The following is a 23,178-nucleotide window of genomic DNA, read 5'->3' on the forward strand; positions in this document are numbered from 1 at the left end:
GTGAAGCCTGTGGAGGCATTTTGCCATAATGAAAATTTGCAATTGAAACCTTTGTAAGGGGGAAGGAGAACCGATTTGGCCCTCTTGAGAATGACTACAGTGCATGCCTTTTCAATGTGGCCAGTAGGAACAGCCCGTTATGCAGGCAATGGGGAAACGTCAAGGGCGAGAATCACTCATGTTTCAAATCCTCCATTTAATACTTCCTTTAGGGAGAGTAAAATATGAGTCCGATTTCCCTTCAGTTTTTAAATATTGTGTCTATTAGGCTCAGGCAAGGTGCACAGGTCAGGGCCCTCCAGAAAAATTCAGGCTCAGAAGAAAATGATGTCCCCTGTGTCTTAGTCAGGCCCCCTCCCCTACTCCTCAAGTTTCCCCCATGAGCGCCCCCTAGTGTCTGGGAAAAATAAGGACGGAGAGCCCCTTAGGAAGGTCCAGTTAATCTGCCCTCTGCCCTTTGAGCAAACTGGATTGTGTGATGGTGGAAGGGCCCGGACGCCTGGCACTTCTGCTTTCCCACAGCCCTGCTCACCCTGCACATCCCAGGAAAGAGGAGTAGTCCTTGGAGCAAGGAACTCCCCCAGGCCCTGAACATTGCCTCCTTGTAAAGCCCTCCCCTCCTCTCAAATGCCCCCAACTCAGGACGACCTTTCAAGGGCAGGAATGAAATTCCTCCCATATTAGGCCAGTGACTCTTCCAGACATCAGAAGGAACTGTCTCTGTAGTTATAGGATTGGGTTGTTTTTTTTTTAATTTATTATTGTCACCATTAACGGGGGTGGATGGGATTTTTTTTTAACTTTTTATTTAAATTACGTATGGTCAAGCGTACAGATCAAAAGTGTGCATGGTGGTGCTCGCATAATAACACCACTCAACTGAAAAATAGTTCAGGTGGTACCTTGTATGTCATACGTATTTTACCACAGTTTTTTTAAAGGTGTACCATTTGCAGAATTTTCACAAACCAAACATACCTATATAACGTGTACCGGGATCAAGAACATTACCTGCCCACCCCACCCCCCAGCCCTCCTCCTGTAGCCACAGGAATTTTTCTTTAACTAGTGAACAGCTGCTCTTTGTTGAGGGCTCTTAGGTGCCAGCCATGTGCTAAGTTGCAGATGTTCTCATTTGCCCTTCACAGCAACTGAGGTGTGGCTCGTAGTCATCTTTTGACATAGGAGGAGCCAGAGGCTCAGGATAGAGAGCAGCCCAGGTACGTGGAGCTAGCAAGTGGCAGAGCCGAGGGTGGGATGTGGGGATGGCATACGGAGGCCCAAGTCAGAGGAAACTGAGCCATTGGAGTTACATACAGGTTTGAGGGGAAGTGGGAGAGGGGGCATTTGGCTTTGATGCCTTCTGATTTCTGATTCCTTGTTGTTAATTCGATGCTCAGATGAATGCTTCTTGTCAGAGGCTGCTAATTTCGAGCTCTGAAATACCACCCTCCTTCCCCTCCCTATTTTATTCAGTATTTCCTAAATGCTAAGGTTGGTTAGAACTTTTCATTTGTAACTTCTAAAAGGTAAGAATTGAGAAATATAGGAAATACCTTAAGTGACTCTCGTAGGCTTTCTCCACACTCACATGGGTCCACACACCAGGTTTGCAGGGCACTTGGGAAGCCAGTCGTTGCCAAAATCTTAATTTGTGACTTCCTCCTTTGTTAAGCTGGGTCAGATCTGGAATGGCTTCTGATTGGAATTTTGGAGAAGCACTCAAGGAAGATCCGATCTACCTCAATCTATATTTCGTGAATTGCATGCGTGGTCTTTAATGTTTACAGGAGGCATTTGAGGCTCTGACCTGTTCCCTTAGAAGACAATATTATAAAGGACTTTTTTTCCCCTTTAATGTTCTTCCTTCTTGCCAGTGGAATTTCTCATCCTACGTGCCATTTAAATGCCCTTTTTCAAGGTTATGGAGCGTTGAAAATAAAGTTCTTGTAACAAACACAATATCCCGAAGTCAAGGGTAATAACAGGGAAGGGAAAATGGTGAAGGAAAAACAAAGCAGCAGTGCAGAACCAGATGGCGCGCGACTCCCTCCCCTTCCCCAGCCTCTCCTGGGCCCCTGGCTCCCACCCCTTGAAAGACAAGGAGGGACCAGGCTGTGTTCTCCCTGGGGCAGCTGCCACACCCCCCGTGTGGGCCCTCCCACTCCTTTCCCTGTCTGGGGGCTGAAGCTGAAGGCCTCCGGGCAGGCTTTTGTGCTTTAAGGTGCAGCGTAAACCGTGTGATGTGCTTGTGTGGCTGTGCCCCCGGCCCGAGCTGGAGGCACTGCTTCCCACCACGGGGAGGAGAGGTCCCTCCCTAACCGGTGAAGGTGCTCAGTGCAGGGTGTTTGGACATTACTAAACTTGATCCATTTTTGAATACAGAATTCATCTGTTTTATTCCTATTTTTGCATTTCATGACTACTGCTGCACCACCAGAAGCAGCAACTCTAAAATATAATCAGTGTTTTACAGAGTGGAACAGTGCTCATGGCCTAGGGTGCTGTCAATAGTCGTGTCCAACTCTTTGCAACCCCATGGACTGGAGCCCACCAGGCTCCTCTGTCCATGGAATTTTCCAGGCAAGAATCCTGGAGTGGATTGCCATTTCCTCCTCCGGGGGATCTTCCCAACCCAGGGATCAAACCCACTTCTCCTGCATTGGCAGGTGGATTCTTTGTCAGTGACCCACCTGGGAAGCCCCCATGGCTTACGGTAGTGACTCCTTTAAAGTTCTTTTCATTGTAATAAGAAGAAATCTGGTTTAGAGCCCATGTAAGCTTTTGACCAAATTGTTATGGATATGCTCTGTGAGAGTAAGATGGGTGGTGACCAAATTTAGAAAGAATCCAGCATTTATAATAATAATGCGCCAAAGCTCCATAGATCAAGGCTGACTTCTGTTTGCAAATGTCATTTCCTGGCTCCATCAGGGCTCCAAACTCCCAGCTCCTGGGACCACAAGCCCTCTGAGCAGCTCTGGGGAATGGGAAGAGGTTCTTTTAATATGTGTTTAAACTAGAGCAAGAGGGGAAGCTGTGATGGAAATTTCTATTCTAAACCAGAGCCAAGGCTTAAATCATGTATTTGAATCAGACCAAGATAACAGTTGAAGAAAAGTCTCACCAACTCTTAAATTAATGAAATAACTGGACTGTAAGAACTGTTTAAAGAAATGCAATTTTAATAATACTAATTACTCGTGGTAACTCAAAGAAAAAGTAACCTAGTAAAGATCCTGTTTTCCTAAATCAAGCTGAATAATTTGCATAGAGTATGTTATTTATTTGCAAGTGAATTGGGCTTCCAGTGTATTAAAAAGTGATTTATTCATCTGCTCAGAAGGGTCCTTTTGCTATCTTGAGTCTATACCAGCCTGTCTGGGCACAACATGTGAGTTACTACATTGTGTCCTTGTCACCTCGTTTGGTGGAGAAAGGGACCCGAGATGGCCTCGAAAAGAGAAAAGGATTTTATCTTTCTCAGCTTCTCATGAGTGACTGAAAACCTTTGTGAGATTAACAGAGGCATTCAAGAGAAAATTGTGAATTCCTAATACATGACTTTAGAATGATCTGATAGTTGGATTCTAATCAGTGCTAAACTATTTAGGTGCCAAAACCAAAATGAGATAGTTAATGCTCAATTTGAAATGGAAAGAACTTGATCACCTGGATAAGGCTGTGCTTGTCACAACTTGCAGCGAAGTATATTGGTTTCCTGTCCCAGATGACATTTCCATGCACCTGAAAATTGATAGTATCGACTTTTTTTTCTAAATTCAAATCAATTAGAACTAACTCAATGAAGGTTATTTTGCAGTAAAAAATAAGCCTCTGCTGCAAGTACTTAATATTTTCCTTACTATTTGGGAGATTTCCCAGATGTGTGTGTGGTGGGAAGCACAGAGAAAGAGAAGAAAGCCTGGAAGAGATATGTACTGTTATTTTCTATAATGAAATGTCTCCATCTAGTGGAAGTTCAGAGCAGTAAGTGTCACCACGTTAAAATGATAATGGCTCCAAAGCAGTTTCCTTAAACACGTGCAGTGTGCAAAGAAAAAAATAAACTTCCACATATGTTCTTAGATGATGTCCTTACGACTGCATGTATTTCCCTTGACAGATGTAGAAATGAAACCAATACAAACTGTTACAGTGTTAACATTTGTAATGTCATAATTTGAACGTGAAAGGCAGAGGGACAAGCTCGGGGAGCTACACAGGGTAGATGCCACACAGCCAGTATCAGTCTAGTTCTTAAGTTGGGTGGTAGGTTCACAAGTGTTCATATGTACCTGTAGTCTGTGGTATGCATAAATTACTCCATGAACTAAATTTAAAATTATTAATAAAGGAATTTCTAGGTGCAACTATTTCCCTCTTTTGATTGATTTGTTTAAATTTAATAGAGTAATGAAAGACTGGAAAACTAATTAGAACATCAGTTTTTAAAGGCTTTGCGAGCACCCTGTTTCCTTGGGAACTCTTCTGTGCCGCTTGTGCCACCTGACACTTCCCGCAGCTACACCTGTGGCACCAGTGGGCTTGTCACCGTCTGTCTGTCGTGTGAAATCCTGTCTGGAGTGGCTGCTCATCATCACCTTGCTCAGGGTCAGGCTTTAGAGCTTGGGTCACAGAGTGAGGCTTGCGTTTAACACGGAGGCTGGTCCTCCTCCACTAATTGCATCCATCTGGGGAGGACGCTGACCAGGGTCCAGAGCCAGCATTTCTCTTCCCTGTCGGAGGGCTTTGACACACAGGTCAGTGAAAAAGTGATTTAAAAAAAAAAAAAAAGCCTGGACCAAAAAAGGCAAGAGAGAAGGTGCTGGGCATCTGGTGATCGAAAGGCTGGGAGGCCTCCGTCTGCTCAGGGGCAGTTGGGTCCTCCGTTGCCCTCCCGCTCTTGACTACAGTCCGGTGGAGGGCTCTGTGCCACCGTTCATGTCAGAGCTACAGCCCCACATACACACTGACCTTTGTTGATGGGGGGGGAGGCGCACACTGCGCTCCAGCCTTGCTCCCTGTCATGTGCAGCTGTGTGAGTCTGATCCTATGAACTCTGACCACTCCATCTATTCATTTGTTTCAAGCTGGGTCGTGTTTCAAGTCCCCCTTTCCATCCATCTGCCTACAGCGCTGAGCGCCCGACAGATGAGGCCATGCTGTGGCTGAAACACTGGGCTGAAGTGGTGAGGCTAAGACTCTCATCCTCTTAGCAAGGTCTTTTCCTCCCCCTGCACCCACACTGCTGAACCCACCCTTCCTCCCCTGCCCCCCAGACTCAGGCCAGTGCTGTCAATACTCGATGAAATAACCTCAGAGGGAAAATGTATGAGCAAGTTATAACCTATTGTAAGCTTTATTCTTCTACCCATTTTCTTGAAAGCAAACAAGGCAGATATTCAGAGCATCTGCATCCTTTATTGGGCCTCCAAACAGGCCACCTTTCTCAAATGATATACAACTATGAAGGGCTTCCCAGGTGACATAGCGGTAAAGAATTCAGTTGCCAATTCAGGAGGCTCAAGAGACACAGGTTCGATCCCTGGGTCGGGAAGATGCTCTGAAGCAGAAAATGGCAACCCACTCCAGTACTCTTGCCTGGAGAGTACCATGGACAGAGGAGCCTAGCGGGCTACAGTCCACGGGGTCACAATCCCATGGACAGAGGAGCCTGGTGGGCTACAGTCCACGGGGTCACAATCCCATGGACAGAGGAGCCTGGCGGGCTACAGTCCACGGGGTCACAATCCCATGGACAGAGGAGCCTGGCGGGCTACAGTCCACGGGGTCACAATCCCATGGACAGAGGAGCCTGGTGGGCTACAGTCCACGGGGTCACAATCCCATGGACAGAGGAGCCTGGCGGGCTACAGTCCACGGGGTCACAATCCCATGGACAGAGGAGCCTGGCGGGCTACAGTCCACGGGGTCACAATCCCATGGACAGAGGAGCCTGGCGGGCTACAGTCCACGGGGTCACAATCCCATGGACAGAGGAGCCTGGCGGGCTACAGTCCATGGGGTCACAATCCCATGGACAGAGGAGCCTGGCGGGCTACAGTCCACGGGGTCACAAAGAGTCAGACAGCGCTGAGCGACTAAACACACACACACATATGCAACTACAGTGTCTGTCTGCTGTCTGTCTCTCCCTTTTTTCTTTCTTTCAAATCATTTACTAGCTGACAAAATAACGTTAAAGCCAGGGGCCTGCATAGAGGTACCAGGACGCTGGGGATGAAATAGAGACTGTTAGCCAAATTAGCACCATCAGTGCATCCTTTATTTTCTCCCAGCTCAGCTTTATTGAGATATAATTGGAAATATGACATTGTATAAGTTTAAGGTGTACAATGTGATGGGTTGACACATGTATGTTGTGAAATGTTTACTACAAGAAGGTTGGTTAAAACATCCCTCACTTCACATAATTACAGTTTTGTTGTTGGTACAATGTTTTCCTTAAGTAGGCAGTGATTGAGTTCCCTTCCCCTCTAAGTTGGAGACGCTTACCAAGCCATAGGGACTTCCTGGGCGGTGCTAGTGGCAAAAAAAAAACCTGCCTGCCAGTGCAGGAGACATAAGCCACAGAGGTTCGATCCCTGCATCAGGAAGATCCCCTGGAGTAGGAAATGGCAGCCCACTCCAGCATTCTTGCCTGGAGAGTCCCATGGACCGAGGAGCCTGGTGGGCTACAGTCCATAGGGTTGCAAAGAGTCAAACACAACTGAAATAACTTAGCACGCACCAAGCCAAATGCCCTCTTCCCCATCAGTGCCCCCTCATGAAGGGTCCTACATTCTGAATTCATAAATAAAGCGAGAGATGAGAGACAAAGCTGGATCCTCTCCCAGCTAATGTGGATGGCACGCATTGGACCCTCACAGAAAGCTGTGTGGGAGTTTGGAAAAATCAGGTATAGAATGACTAGGAGGTAGTCATGTGCTCCCACTACACCGAGCCTGTGACTGCAGAACACTGAACCGGTCGACATATTCACTTCCTTTTCTCTCTTTTTTTTTTTTCCCTCCAGGGAAGGAGATTGGTGGGAAGCACGCTCCTTGACAACTGGAGAGACGGGTTACATTCCCAGCAATTATGTGGCTCCAGTTGACTCCATCCAGGCAGAAGAGTACGTTTTGCTGTTTTCTCTTAACTACTTGCTTTTCCACATTAGTTGCCCTGATAAATTCATTAGCCTTATGCAAGAGGAAGAAGCAGTCCCCGAGAGCCATCAAGGGGGGAGAGGACGTGGCAATGCTGTGACCCCCAGGCTCTATGCCGTGGTTTTTGCCACATCTGCGTAATGCTTGTACCTTTATTAACTTAATGTTTTTCTTAAAGCCTGCTCACCTTTTAAAAACATTTATTTCAAGAAGAAACTTTATAGTAGCACCTCAAATGAAAACCGAGTATTACTTTGCCATAGATAGAAATAACCATAAGAACGTGATGAAATTCTACCTAGAGCATGCATTACTGGCCACTCCAAGATCTAAGCCTGCAGTCTGCTGAAGAAAAGAGGGGAGGGGAAGGAAGAAGGGAGGGATGAAGACAGAAAGAAAGGGAGGTGTAAGTAATCGTTAAAGATCAATTTGCGATTTTTCTCCTCAGCATGTACGGGAGTTTTAAAGGGGTGCTGGAAAGGCACACCGTTCACAGCCCAGGTAGGAATAAAGCACGAGCAGTGAGTCCTGCCACTCAGGAAGCCCCGTGGTCATGCACTTCACATGGTCCTTTGCTTTGACATGGAGTCTCAGGTGGCTTCTTTCTTAGCAAATCGTGACTAGCAGTTAGTGCAAGGATTTCACTGATAGTGGTTTCAGAAGATGGTCGATGGGCTGAGGGAATATCCTAGAAGGAATGACCATAGTTCCTCCCCCTGGCCTGTGGGGATTCATGGGCATTTCCAAAGTGGAGAGCTGTCAGGATGGCTCGTGTGGCGGCCCTCCCCTCTGAACTGAGGGCAAGGGAGGTGGAACAGGATCTCCCGAACGTGGGAGCCGGGCCTTCCCCCACCGCCCACCCCACTGCCCCAATACCTAGGGGACCTGCCTCTGCTGCTGGAGGCAGTTCTGACTTTCCAGCGAGGTTGCTGAGAAGAGTCGGCCCCGGAGTCCACACTTTGGCTCTGATATTTAACATGCCCGGCGCTTATGTCAGCACTGCAGGGACAGTTAGACTCCCCTGTGGGATGGCTTGCTTGTCTTTAATTCCCCTGTATCTCCTCTAGGAAGATCTGTTCTGTTTTCCACTGTCGAACACTCAGTGACTCTGAGCTCCTTTTTACTCTCAGTGAGTGTGTTTCATCATCAGTGAATAAAGGAATCTGCCCTGAATCATTATTTTAGGGCAGGTTTGCAAACATCTCTGTGTTCTTTCAGAATAAAAGATGCCACCAAAATATACCATTACTTTGACTGAACTGGGAACCTACCCAATATACGTTTAAGTTATATTTGTAATAGTTTTTTAAAGAAGCAAATAACATTTAAAAAATAATACCCATGGTTTTACATGTGCAGTTAATTACCATTATCTTAAAATACGATTGCCTTAGTACACTCTATTGTTCTAATGGTTCCCCTTTCACCGCTGTTCATGTTTACACTGAGTTTTAATTGGGTTATTGATACAAATCTGGAAAATCATTTCCCACAAAATGATTCTTGTAGTTCCCTTTATCCCCCCTAGCACAAAGCTAGGATTGTTGCAGTCTTGTGCCTTTAAAAGTCACGAAGGAGCTGGCATGCAGTGTGTCTTTTCTTATCTTCAGGGAAGCTCACTCATTCACAAAAGAACTTGACAGTGAACACATAATAGCTGTGTTCATGTATAATGAATTGAAATTTCATTTTAGAAACTGGATCCTTTCACAGTCAAACATTCTAAAAATTGTCCCTGTGCACAGATTCCAATGGAGTGCCACCAAGTTCTCCCTGGGGCTCTAGAAGCACCTGCTGCTCACCCAGCACCTAGCGCGGAAACATTACCCAATTGTCAGGCTGGGCTTACGGCTGGAGAGTACGCGGGAGGTGAAAGATGAAGAAGGAAGGCCAGGAGGCGACTTGATGCGATGCTTCCTAAAGTGGCATGGGAGTGATATTACAGGGAGACTAGGAACACGTCTGTGACACCGAGACGTTTTTAAGGCTGTGCTGGTTGACTGTGAACAGTAAGTGGCCCTGCCACTGTGCCAGAGGTCACATGTGGCAGGTCGCAGCACCACCACTCAGCACATGCCTCTTACAGGCCCTTCCCACTGCTGAGCAGGAAGACAAGAGTCACAAGCATCCAGGGACAGCAGTCATCTCAAGTTAGGGATAGTCTTGACCTCTTTCTTTCAGAGTTCCTATAGGTAGGAAGCTACTGAAAATACTGCTTATCCATTCCAATGGGCTTTTTTTAAATGCTTGATTAATGATCTTTATGTACACTAAGACTGTGTTTTGTTATTTGCCAAGGGTTGTAATAATGCTCAAAAATCCAGGATCTTGTAGAAGCTCATGGGCAGGGTGTCCTGCAGTTGCCATTTCAAAACAAGGTCTGGGATTTTTCCTTTTTGTTCATGCAAGTGATACTTGCAACACAAACCCACCGGTTTCCCATCATCTCTGGAAGGAAGAAAAATAACCTGCGATTCAAATCTGATTGTTTTTCAGGCGTGAAAGGGGTGGATTAGGGACGGAATCAGGAATAGATTGAAAGGGAACTAGAGGAAGCTAGGAAAAATACACAGTGGGAGGCCAAGGAGGGACTTGGAGGTGAGGAGGCACAGGGGGAGGCTAAGGAGGGACTTGGACGTGAGGAGGACGCACGGGCACTGTTCCACTTTGGCAAATGATCGTTAGACAATGTCTCCTTCCCTTGATCTCACTTACAGGTGGTACTTTGGAAAACTCGGCCGGAAAGATGCTGAGCGACAGCTTTTGTCCTTTGGAAACCCACGGGGTACCTTTCTTATCCGTGAGAGTGAAACCACCAAAGGTAAGATAACGAGTTGAAGACGTTGGCTTGTCATTCAAATCTGTGGATTAGTCAGAGGGGATGAAAGGCTTATCTCTAATGTACAAGGATTTTTAAATGGCACATATCCTCTCTGCCTCGTGAGCAGAGTCCTATTTTCAGTTTCCCCTCCAGGCTCTAGAACTGCAGACAGTTCCAAAAGGACTACAGAGGCTCGAAACCAAGACCTTCCTCCCGAAACAGGGGCTGGGCTGCTTCTCCCCTCCAGGCACGCAAGATCACAGAACGTTCAGAAGTCCTTTAGAATTAGGATTTTCTGAAACTCTTAGTTCCTCAGGCGCCCATCACACAGGTTGTTTTTCTTGGGTTTTTTTTGTGGGGTTTTTTTTTGTTTTGTTTTTTTGCATTTCTTTTGTTTTTTTCCACAACCGAGGACTTCTCTTCCTCCATTTGCTGGCCTTCTCATTATTTAACAACTCATTAGAGCCCATGAGAGGAGCTGGGCCAAGGAAACAGCAGTGGCCTTCTAGCTTGAACAAACAGACTACTGGTTATTGGCTCCTGTGATAAGTGTTGTGAAGCAAGAATCGGAAGCTCAGTTCTAGAGAAACAGCCCTTAGATTTCTTTCAGTGCACGCCACCCCCGACTTGGTGATGCTCCGTGAATAACCCAGACTAGGACAGCAATCTCGGCCGTGAGCATCTGTGCTTGCCTCATCTTGCCCTGGGGGAGTTGGGTCTACGCCGAGTTCTCCAGGACAAGTACACTGAATAGACTTATCGTAGGAAAAAAAAATCCAGGGAGCTTTCATTCCCAACGGTAGAATCATTTTATTACTAATATCTTCTGACATTGGCAGGAAAAAATTATTTTCTTCCTATGTTGCTGAATGGATGTGTGTGTATGGTGTGTGTGTCTCCTCTTGATAATTATCAATCAGAATACTCAAGTAAATGAGTCCCCCAAAAAGAAATTGGTATTCCAAATGATGGGAGCTGCTAATGCTTTGCACATTTCCCAGGTGCCTATTCACTTTCTATCCGAGACTGGGATGATATGAAAGGAGACCATGTCAAACATTATAAAATTCGCAAACTTGACAACGGTGGATACTATATTACCACCCGGGCCCAATTTGAAACCCTTCAGCAGCTTGTACAACATTACTCAGGTAAAGTGAATTCTAACTGGCTACTAACCATTTGGATGCTGGAGGGAGGGAGTGAGAAAAGAGTGGGAAAAGGGAAAGTGGTACAGCAAATATTGCAAAGGCACTAGGAAAACGGTCTTCTTTGCTAGGCTCTCAAGATGAGGCTTGGCCGAACAGGTTCTGTTACTATTTTTACCTTCACAGTTATCGTTAGTTCCATATGTTTGTCAAAACACAGACCATTCTCGTTCCCCAGCTAGAAAGCAATAGGTTAAATTCTAAAAGCTGTTTGCTTTTTCGTCTTCGCCTTTAAATCCTTGGAAGTTATCTCTTCCTGCTCCCCTACAGTATATATGGTTTGGAAGCTGTGAAAGGAAGAAGGTGTGGTCTCTGGGGGAACTCCATCCATGGGGCCTCCTAGAGCGGGTGGTGTGTTCCTACCACCACTTCCCTCTCAGCAGGAAGGGCTGCACACACATACACGAGATGACTTTCGCCATCCATTTCTCACGTTCCACTTCCCCACCAATGCTTCCGTTTACTAACTAGACTGAGATGTATATGACCCACAGCTCCTAGAGCTGTTACAGCTATTGTATTAAATTAAACTTTCAAACAGTAGACCAATCTCTGTCCTAACACCCAGACATCACCATCAGTCTGTTGTTCCTAGAAACATATAATTATTAGGTGTTTAGGTGTGTGATTTGTACATTTTATTAAAGAGAGTGATTGTACATGTAGTTGTTAAAATGATTGCTTTCTTTCCTAGATTAGCAAGTCAACCCCACTATGTCAATATATACACACCAATGGATGGACATATGCATGTCCAGATAGAGGTCTATATCCCAGTTGTTTTTATGTGACCCATATGTACATTTTCTGTTATTCTTTAGGATAATGACAAGACTTCAAAATACTACATGGCTTGACTTCCACTATTGCTCTATGCTCATTCATTTAAAAATATGTGTGTATAATTTTTTAGCACCAAAAAAGGCAGTTTTTTTAAAATGGCACTAAGAAATATCTGTCTATTGATCCTGGGCACTAAAGAGCAAATGAAAAAGCATTAACAACACTTGGCAAGCTTGTTGATTAGGGGAGGGGGTCACTTTGGTTGGTGTGGTTTCTAATGAAATACTTAGGAGAAATGAAGCAAAATATCTCCCTGAGATTAAATGATGTGCTCAAAATGCCCGCATGTTGTAAGGATCTCTCAAATGCCTAAATATATTTCATTACAGCCAGACATCAGCTGGATCCCCAGGGCTTGGATCATTTGAAAATATTGTGTTGGAAAGGGCACCTTAATAACATCATAAAGCTGGAAGGAAAGAAGGGATGTGAGGAGCAATAGACACTTTTTAATCTCAAAAAAAAAAAAAATGCATCTCGAGACAGATTTGTTTTTATATTGGCTTCTCCCCTTGCCTCTTTCTCTCCCTCACACAATAAAATGCCTTTGAAATATTGACACATAAATAATTTCCTGCCTAAATGTCTGAGAACCTGATTCTGTCAAAAAGAAAGGAATAACAAGGAACCTGCAGCTGGTTCCTGGAGCAAAGGCGACAGCTTTACATTCTGTGTCCCTGGAGTAGAGGGGCCTCCCGTGGGGTGTGGCCAGCGGGGCTCTGTCCCATCTCAGGCCAGGCTCTCTGCAGCTTTTGTCACTGCCTTGAGTCCCTGTCCATCGTCAACTTTCTCACCTGACTGGTGTTTAGCTTGGCATTTAGACAATTTCCCCTTACCACTGCTACAGTCTAAGACTTTTTCTTTAAAGAGAGAGAGAAGAAAAGGGAAAAATCCTCCAAATAATCTATAAGTGATAACGACTTTTTTCCTTCCTCTTTTTCATAGGAAATAGAGTTCTCTCACATCCTTGAGTTTCTGCAAATTTTAGTTCCCATTCTTTCTCCTTTCAAGCCAGACTCCTAAATTATACATCGGAGACTGTTATAAAGATTTTTTTTAATGGAAGATTTCAAAGAAGCAAGAGTAGCTGACTGGTAGAATAGAGTCAGTTCAAATTGTCAGAGAAATCACTAGAGAAATAGGACCTCTTTTTTCCCTCGCCAGGTGTAATCTCCAGCCTTACTAGTTTATAACAGTCTAACGTTCTGTACGAGAAGCCTGTACTGAAGCTACAATTTTAAGTATATTCATAGCAAAGGGAGTCCCCACGCCCTTGATATGAGACGGCAGCAAAAGACAGTCGTGCTGACATTCTGTGGTCCAAAGGTGCTTTTTGAAATCAATAGAGGTTATTTGCAGAGTTTGTGCAACATGAAGACATGTTATTAGCACACTGGGCTGAAAACATTTTCCTTATTTCGTAAGCACAGACACCAAAGCAGCCTGAATCTGTATCTATGTATAGCCTATAGTAGACCTGGGTGTACGCAGTCGTCGAAATCCAAAACGTCTTCTGTTCTGCCTCCAGCGAGCACATTTCAGTGTGTGGTGTCTAATCTTCCGACACGTCTGTAGTTCTCTGCTGGCATAGCACTGTTTTGCGTAACACTGTGCGCTGGCTGGGTTTGTGCCCCGTGAGTGTTGTTGTTCACGTGTTTGCTCTTCTCTTCCTCTCCCGCCGCTGTCCTCGCTCCATCAGAGAGAGCCGCAGGCCTCTGCTGCCGCCTAGTAGTTCCCTGTCACAAAGGGATGCCACGGCTTACCGATCTGTCTGTCAAAACCAAAGATGTCTGGGAAATCCCTCGAGAATCCCTGCAGTTGATCAAGAGACTGGGAAATGGGCAGTTTGGGGAAGTATGGATGGGTATGCCGAGACTCAATTACTCTATTACTAGCTTTCTCGTTTGGGGAAGTCCCAAACATCAAAGATGGAAGGTGAAAATAAAGACTTTTTGGCCAGGAAGAGAATATGAATTATGAGTAATTTGGATTTTGATTTCAGAATTCTGGTTAAGATTGGCAGATGGCTCAAATGATACTGTTATATGAGCCTCAATTCATAAACCAGGAAATGGTACAAGGTATATTCTAGCCTGCACCAAAGGCCTTCATTTCCAACTGCAAATATTGGTAGAATGAACAGTGTTGCCCTAAAGGGCCCGTCACCTCCCATCTTTTCTAGCGCATGCATGATTATGGATTATAAGGACTGTTTTCTTTATTAATTCCCTTTCCTGTAGAGAAAGCTGATGGTTTGTGTTTTAACTTAACTGTGATTGCATCGAGTTGTACCCCACAAACTTCTGGATTGTCTAAAGATGCTTGGGAAGTTGCACGTGGTTCCCTGTGTCTGGAGAAGAAGCTGGGTCAGGGGTGTTTCGCTGAAGTGTGGCTTGGTAAGGCAGAGGGCACATTTTGTTTTGGCTGCATCTCAAAGCCAGCTACAAGGCGATTTTGAACAAACAAACACACAGCTGGTGGGACCAAGATGCTTGACCTGGATGGCTAGATGGGCACAGGCCATTCAGGTTATTCCCTTCCATTCTGCTTCATGTGGTTAATTAAGGCACACAGAACAGAAAACCAGTACAGTAAGAGTGATGTTTCCTCTTCCTAAGACGTGGGAAGGTAAGATTCTACAGATGGGCTAATGTAGGAAAAGACCATGGGCTTTTTTCCTCAGTAGCCTGGATTTGAATCTTTTCCAGCTGATTAACCATGGGCATGGGGCTTATTTCATCTCTTTGAACCTCAGTTACCTCATCTGTAAAACTGAAATAATACCTACTTCATAGGATTACGTTGAGGGTGATATGGCATAGTATATCTCCATGGCAAATGGCAGGTACTCAGTGGACACTTGTTCTTCTCTCTTAATTTGGTTGTCTTTGATCAGGCCAACTTCTCTGGCCTTCCCCACTGCTTTAAAACACCCTGAAACATCTGTCAATAAGGTCATGTTGCTGCTTATGGAATCCTGCTTCTTACTTTCTTAGATTCAATTAAAAGCAACATTATTTAAAAGCAAAAGCATAAGTTGGTACCTGTTGATTTGTGTGGGTATAGGTACTTAGGTGTGATCTACATTAAAAGATTTAATGCAGTTAAAGCACTTAGAATGGAACTTGACAACTAGTAAGTACTACATATAGAGAGAGGTAGAGAGAGAGACACACACACACCCTCAGTTATACACATGGATGAATGTATGCATATGCCATTATAGAAAGTATTATCATTATTAATATAATCGCTTTCCGAGTCAACTTATTGTATCTGTCTCTATCTGGAATCTAACTCTCATGTTGTATTTATATGGCCTTACACTCCCTTATCCACCCAATTTATAATTAGATTTGTGAGTCCTAAGGATTTCAATACAGTCATTCATGAAATCAGGAAAAATTAAACTCTGTACAAAAATTTATTTTCAAACATTATAGTTACCAATTTTAAATCATTACACATGCTGTTATGTTTTCCCCTGAATGTGAAACACCATGTTGAGGTAGTTCAGGATCAGGATGGAAGGTTATCTAGGTAACCAGGTGATATTAGAGAGGATGATCTCACTGTTAAAATTTCAGGGGTGCTAAAACACTCACATGACCACTTACTAATTGTCAGATTTCCCATTTATGTTTAATGGTCAGTTTTCTATAAGATTTCAATGAACTCTTTTTGAAGCCACTTATCCTTTGATAATTTACATTTTTATAGGTTGCATGTTGTGATTATATGAACCATGTTTTATAACAAGGGTAACAAGACTTGTTGCAATTTATGGAATTTTTTAGTTCTAGGATTAATTATATTAAGTATAAAGTTAATTTAAACCAGCCTTCTTTTCCAAATAGAAAATGATATAATCTAATTTAGTAGATTTTTCAGTTTACCTTATAGTTTTAATTCAAAGTCATAGGACTAATAATGGATACACATAGGATTTAGTGGGGTTTTTTTAAATTCTGGTGCTAAAAGAGACTGGAAAGATAATCCAGTTCCATTTCTGTATTTTACAGATGAGGTAAATGATGAGGATCATAAACCAGGCCCGCCTCTGAAACTCCTAGATTATTTTACATATGTGAAGTTGTAAATATTTCTTTTCCCTCTTAGCTGCTGTTTAATTTTTCCAGTCTAGTAGAAATCATTGTTCTTGTGGCTGACCATCAGTAAACTTGAGGAATTTTCTTTTCCTGGTTGAAGTATTGGCAAGTGAACCAAGAGCTTCTTGCCAATACTTCTCAGCACATTTAGCTCAACTTCTCAAGGACTCAGTCAAGTAGCTCATCCCTGGCTGACAACTGAAAGTCTAGAGGTAATTTCCAAACTTCCTTAGTGTGATGTTATATATTTTAAAATGGCACACCCCAGAAAATAGGACTTAATGTCATTTGTTCCATGTTTATCCTCCTAAGGGATGGCTATTGGATGGCCATTGAAGGCCAGTCCTGTTCTAACCCCTAGACACTCATCCTTATAAAGAAGTATCCAGAAAGTACTAGTGATCTAATGTACTACATGATAAGTAAATATAATTAACATCCTGTATATTATCTATGAAAATTGTTTAGGGGATAAATCCCGAGAGTTCTCATCACAAGAAAAAAATTTATTTGTATTTAATTTTGTATCTATCTAAGATGATGGATTTCACTAGACTTAACTGTAATAGTCACTCCATGATATATGTAAATTAAATCATTATGCTTTACAACTTAAACTGATACAGTGCCATATGTCAATCATATCTCAAAAACTACTAGAAGGGAAAAAAATGAAGTATCCAGAGCTTTTGATACAAATTTGTGATCACGTGGCTGAACCAGAAAGGGAAAGTGATATATATCAAAATACGAAAAATTTTTAAAGAATTGTAAACCATGATATAGCCTGTAAGTAAACACATTTTTTCCTGTTGAAAATACTTGACAGAGTCCTTGGATTTGATTGTCTTTGTTCAACAACAACAACAGCAAAACTCTATTAAGTTTTCTTTAAATGTAAAATCTAACTTTATACAAATAGCTATTCATTAAAAAAGTTTTTTTCCCATCCAAAGAGGATCCTTGGTTTGACTTAATATTGTGGGGTGTCTGCAGGTACCTGGAATGGAAACACAAAAGTAGCCATAAAGACTCTTAAACCAGGCACAATGTCCCCTGAATCATTCCTTGAGGAGGCGCAGATCATGAAGAAGTTGAAGCACGACAAACTGGTCCAGCTATATGCCGTGGTGTCCGAGGAGCCCATCTACATCGTCACCGAGTATATGAATAAAGGTTGGCCTGGGCCTCTCGGGCTCCCCCTCACAGGGACCTGCAGGCTTGTCTCAGGGAGGGGAATGGAGCTGCCTGCCTGCTTTTTCCCTCCTTCCTCCATGAGTCAAGCATTCTTTGTCAGGGAGCACAAACTATGTGCTCACTGGCAAAAAGGTTGTACGAACAGACAGTGACCTTGAGTTTGACCCCCAGATTCCTTTGCATGCTTTTGCACATGTCAGGATTTCCAGCTCCTCTTCATAATTGAATAATTCATTTTTAGTATCGGAGTGATTAGTGCATGCATGTGTAGTCGTGTCTGACTCTTTGCAACCCCATGGATTGTAGCCCACCAGGCTCCTCTGTCCATGGGCTTCTCCAGGCAAGAATACTGGAGTGGGTTGCCATTGATACAGAGGGCTATAAAAGTTTGCTGTTATTTGGAATGCCACAGCTTATGTTAAAAATTAAATTTTTTTCAAACAAAGATATGAGGCTATATAGTTTTCAGGTATTCATCTCTCCTGCCTCATTCCCACCACCTTTGTCTGTCTTGAGTCCCCTACTCAAGACACCACAACCTTGACCATGTTGGAAACCCTTATCAAGGGTGAGTTTTTTTTAATCACATCGGTTCAAAACTTGTTTTGCAGTAAAATTTTGTTTGAAAATGCCTTTTTGTGTACAGAAACATAAAAGTAAGAAATTGTGTTATGAAAGGTTTTGTGGCATAGCTTAACCATCTTAATAATAAATTACTTTCTTACAAATTTTTTAAAAATTAAATGTTTTTGCAAGGCTGAACAATTAACATCAGGCACTGAGCTCTGGGTTAAGTTTAGCCTCCATCTTTTCAACATCTTTTTTTTTTCTTCAGCTCTCTTCTTAAACATCTGATGTAGAAAGACATGCTTTTAAAGAGCACATTATATTCTCATTCTTTTTCTCTCTCTCTTTGTCTTTCTAATCAAAGCAATATTGTTGGGGATAAGACCACAGATCACTTTGTTTTGGAAAAATAGATGAACCAAACAAGAAACAGCCTTAAAAGGCAACGCATTGTACATCAGATGACACCAGTACAATTTTTCCCTTTCCACGTACTTTCTATTAAAATATATTTGGAATTATTCCCTGGCAGATTGTTTGTCCTTTGTATTTGGTTATTTGGTAAATAACTTTGTGATTAAAGCATGAAAAAAAATACCAGTGATCACATGAACCTCCAGCCTCTGCCCATGATTGCTTCAGCCCCAGTGTTCATTCTGAGCTCCTTAGGCGGAGTCATCACACTGGCTCTGAAGCTGCAGCCTTTGGTTTCAGGTATCTTTCAAGGCCTGATTGGCCATGATCTAATGTGGGGAGCCACCTACCCCAACCCTGTATTCCTCAGATACCCTTTTCTTGATTTAAAAATCTGTCAATAAGCTGAGCCACTGATTGTACACTTTACTATATGTTGGAATCACCTAATACAGGGGTCCCCAACCTTTGAGAGCTAATGCCTGATGATCTGAGGTGGAACTGACATGATAATAATAGAAATAAAGTACACAATAAATGGGATGTGCTTGAATCATCCCTAAAGCATCCACCACCCCCAAGTCCATGGAAACATTGTCTTTAAAGAAGCTTGTCCCTGGTGCCAAAAAGACTGGGAACCACTGATCTAATGGGCTTCTCAAAATATAAGTTTCTGGGCCAAAACTCGATTCTGGAGATGTGGGGTGGGTTCGGAGAGTTTGTGTTTCCAACTGGTTCCCCAGGGGTTGCCGTTCTTGCTGGTCCGGGACCATGTACTGGGAACCACTCAGCTAGGCGCTGTTTCTCCACATCACTCTTGAGCAGGACTGATCGGGAATTCGGGAATGAGAGTGAAGTGGTGCAGCCTTTAATCTCATCTAAGGCTGCTTCTTATGACATGAAGTCCCATTTCTTCTAGCTTCATCCCATTTTTGTTGCCCTTAGAATTGGAGTCACCACTGTTTACTTTTAAAAAGTAAAACTGCAGCCTCCAGTGCATAGTTGTTTTTTTTTCTGCCCAGTTTTTATGTGTGAACCTTTTTTTCACTGATAGCCTCATTTCATCTGATTACCTCATTCCTTCTAATAAGAAAACCAAATACAGCCCTTCATTGGGAATTTTGACCTTTCAGAGGAAATCAAAATGACTTTGTGTTTTGTTCATAGGAAGTTTACTCGATTTCTTGAAAGATGGGGAAGGAAGGGCTCTGAAATTACCAAACCTCGTGGACATGGCAGCACAGGTAGGCCCTCGATTCATGCCTTAGATTTACCAGTGAGTGAACACGTGGAGCCACGTGTAACGCGCACTTCCTCGGTCTACGCAGGTTGCCGCGGGAATGGCGTACATCGAGCGCATGAATTACATCCACAGAGACCTGCGGTCAGCAAACATTCTCGTGGGGAATGGACTAATTTGCAAGATCGCCGACTTCGGATTGGCCAGGTTGATCGAGGACAATGAGTACACAGCAAGACAAGGTGGGCACTTGAATGAGGAAGGCTCGCGATCCCATCCTGCATAGCCCTTCCTCCTCCTTCCCTCCCTTCTTCCAGAAGATATTCGGAATGTCATTCTCCAGCTGGGTTTTTCCTTCTTGATCTGGCAGGAATCTGACCGCACTGCAGATGGGAGACTGTAGTGGGTTCAGTTGGTGGATAAGATGTTGCTTTTTTCATGCGCGAGTGTCCACTGATGTCCTCCTGGCTTGTGCCACCCTCGTGCCTGCATCCAGGCTCGGGACCCTCTGCCTTTCGAGGAGAGGGTGTGGAAGGCCAGGAGAGCAGTCAGGAAGCCGCTCATCATTCCATCAGAGTCTCAGCCAAAACAGAAGGCACTCTCATTGGAGAATTTAATAAAGGAGTTATTTGCGACAGCGCAGGCAGGGTTTAAGAAAACCAGCAGGGCGTGATGCGGCCTCCCAGAGCTTGTAACAGTACCAGAACTAAGAACGAGCAGCTGTGCGTGGAGACCACCGCTGGCTGAGACAGGCCTCTGGGGAAGTCACGCCCAGGCTCACTCTTTAGCCCTCCTACCGGTCTCCTGGCAAGCCCAACTAGAGCCAGCAGTCAGAGGAGCCACTGACAGTCCAGATGGGCCCCGAGAAGGGAGAAGAGAGGTAGAGAGGGGATCTAGAGGGCCAACAGGAGAGAACAAGAGTCACTCGAAAAGCTCCACTTCCTTGAATCATCCCCCTCCATTCCACCCTTTCAAAAGATTCATAGAAATCAGCCTCCAGATAAAATACATCTCAAACCAACAGCCACTCCAGGGGGACAACTTTTCAGGTTCTTCTAGAGTACTAGATAGGGGAGAAGGAATTCCCAGGGTTACTTCCTTTCTTCCAGAACTTTACACAGTGGTCAAAGGGTAAATGTGTGGAATTAAGTGTGCAGTTTGCAACGGAACATAGGCTCCTCATGGCGAACATAACATGTCTGAAGGAAGCGGGGTCAGCTTCATTGTTATTCTTAACCAAAGCCCAGTCATTCTGAGCAAGGCTGAGCAATGACTGGAATAGGTTACAGGGCGGTGTTATCTCCTAGAGGTTATAATGGTTAGCTCTGCAGTTCTTCTTTCTCGCCTTCTTTTCTAATTCTTTCATGTCATGCCAGTTCTTCCCTCCTTTTATCCTTCTTGGCAGTCTCAAGTGATGAGGGGAAAAAAATGCTAAACTAAGACCCTGCCTCGTACAGATACTGTCCAAAGGCTAAATTACATGTCGGTCAGACAGCTCGGCTATTTGAATTTCCCCAACATGTGGCAGTTCTTGTCCTGGAGCCAAAGGCCGACACATTGAGCATGCCCATTCATCACACACGTGCACATGTGCATATGCACACGCGCGCATGCACACACACACACACACACACACTGCAGGGCCAGATGGTATGCCGTATCACTAATCAAAGGCACGTGGGCAGCTTTGATTGGCACTGCAGTCCAGAGAGGACTGTGGGCACGATTTTGAGTCAAGGTGAGCTGAGCGGGTCTGAAGTGCCCCCGGGTCTGAGACCTGGCCCTAAATGAGAGAGTTTACCCTGAGGCAAACCTGTCAGATCCCAGCTCACAGACCCAGAAGGAGAGGCGAGCGGGTGAAGGTTGAGAGACATGAATCTTTGGTTTAGGAAGGGGTGAGTCATATCAGCATCCTTCCGTGTGTGAGTGTTTTGGGGCTGGAGGAAGCAGTTCAGGATTTGTTTCTCCCATCCCCCCAGGCTCTGGACTGTCTGGAATTTGTCGTTAGCACCCTTGAGTCATCAATAAATGAGAACGTTGCAGAGCCTGAAGCCCAAGCATGCTGGCAGGGGTGCTGTTGACAGGGCTGGGTGTTTAGTTCACGGGGTGAGATGCCTAGGCTGTGGCCCTGGGTGATTAGCGTCTGGGGGAAGGCACGTCAGGAGCCCTCGCTGCAGTCCCCTCAAAGTGTGCTGCTGCTGTGGAACAGGGCTGTGTGGCTGACCTCAACCCCAGCCCTCCCGTCCTGCCTTCCTCCCGATTGTCTTTTCTGGTGGTGTCCTCTCCACCTCCATCACCTTCCCAGATGTTGTCGTGATGCCCTTCAGAGGGTCAGCTTCACGCCCTTAATTTCCAAACAGAATATTCCACCCTTCTCTCTTCCAATTCTTTTTTCTTCTCTCTCCCCTTTTACAAGTATCTTCTGTGTGCTAAGTCGCTTCAGTCATGTCTGACTCTTTGCAACCCTATAGACTAGAGAATTAAACTGGGGAGAAAAAAGCAAAGACTGGGCCCCTGGGATTTGCCAGGAGAATAAAAGAAACGTTGCAACAGAGGACAAAGAAGGAGCAGGGGTGTTTATAGGAAACCTACCCAGTGCCAGATCCAAGCGGGCAAATGTGAGGAGTGGAGTGGGAAAGATAGATACAGGCTCAGAGAGGCTGAGTGACAAAGTCACACAGCCAGTCAAAGGGCAGAGGCAGGATTTGGATTCAGGCATAGCTGGTCCTGTCAAATCCACCCTCTTATGCTATGCTGACTGCCTCTCATCAGGACAGTGATTGAAAGAAGAGAAAAATAAAAAATTGAAAGGATTGGTCATAAGCTCCTTTTCCCCTTTATTTTATAGAAGCGCTTTTAAGAGGCACCTTCTAAAGTGCATGTGAGGGGAGTTGGAAGACCTTCATCTGCCAGCTCCAGATCAGCCCAGCTGTTTACAGAGCACCTCTAGGGGTCTGCCCTGTGCCCAGGCCGCTTTACGAGGCAGGAAGGGCCCAGTGTGTATCCACTGGCGTGCTCTGCAGATGGCATGCATGCTTCATGCTGAAGTTTCTGCGGGGAATTAGTCAGTTCTTCCAGACAGCTGCTCCGTGTGCCTGAAAATATTTACAAGTCCGGTTTTATGTTCCCCACAGCCTCAGCCAGGCCGCATCTTGTTTATGGAAGTGTGGGCAGTGTTGAGAAGTGTGTGCCGATCACAGGTATTTTCAGACTGTGGGTGACTGTTGTTTCTCAACACAGTGGTGAGGTTCCCATCTAAGGGCTTGCTGAAATGTCTCTCCCTCCTCCTATGTGGTGGATGAGCTGGCATTTCCCCAGGCACCTGCAGAACTGGATTTGGGACCTGAGTTAAACAGCCGCTCCTGAGTTCCTTTGTCCTCCCCTGCCTGCCCTACTGGATTGTAAGCAGCAGCCCATATCAGGGAGAAGGTCAAGACCAGGCCCAGAGCTGCGGAGGGTGGTCCTCTGCCAGTAGCATTCTGGAGGCAACTAGCAATCATTTGGTATTGCTCATTTTCTTACCTCTGCATGTCCCCCAGTGACAGCAGTTAGGTCTTCTTCTGTCCAATCTGCATCTCCAAGTAATGGCAACCGTCATTATTTGAGT

General features: G+C 44.6%; 1 protein-coding gene across 6 annotated transcripts in view; it reads left to right on the forward strand.

Moving 5' to 3' along the window:
• The window catches only part of FYN (FYN proto-oncogene, Src family tyrosine kinase), a 212,451-nt gene that overhangs the window by 161,715 nt on the left and 27,558 nt on the right, over positions 1-23,178 (forward strand). For 4 of the 6 annotated variants that reach the window (XM_061428667.1, XM_061428668.1, XM_061428669.1 and 1 more), the window contains 7 exons: positions 7,040-7,138; positions 9,890-9,993; positions 10,995-11,144; positions 13,744-13,908; positions 17,150-17,329; positions 19,499-19,575; positions 19,660-19,813. In XM_061428667.1, coding sequence (XP_061284651.1) covers positions 7,040-7,138; positions 9,890-9,993; positions 10,995-11,144; positions 13,744-13,908; positions 17,150-17,329; positions 19,499-19,575; positions 19,660-19,813 — 929 coding nt within the window. Of the gene's footprint in view, positions 1-7,039; positions 7,139-9,889; positions 9,994-10,994; positions 11,145-13,743; positions 13,909-14,284; positions 14,441-17,149; positions 17,330-19,498; positions 19,576-19,659; positions 19,814-23,178 lie in introns of all 6 variants that reach the window. The other 2 variants (XM_061428671.1, XM_061428672.1) reach the window with 2 other exon arrangements.

Source organism: Bos javanicus, chromosome 9, assembly GCF_032452875.1.
Source record: "Bos javanicus breed banteng chromosome 9, ARS-OSU_banteng_1.0, whole genome shotgun sequence".
Lineage (NCBI taxonomy): Eukaryota > Metazoa > Chordata > Mammalia > Artiodactyla > Bovidae > Bos > Bos javanicus.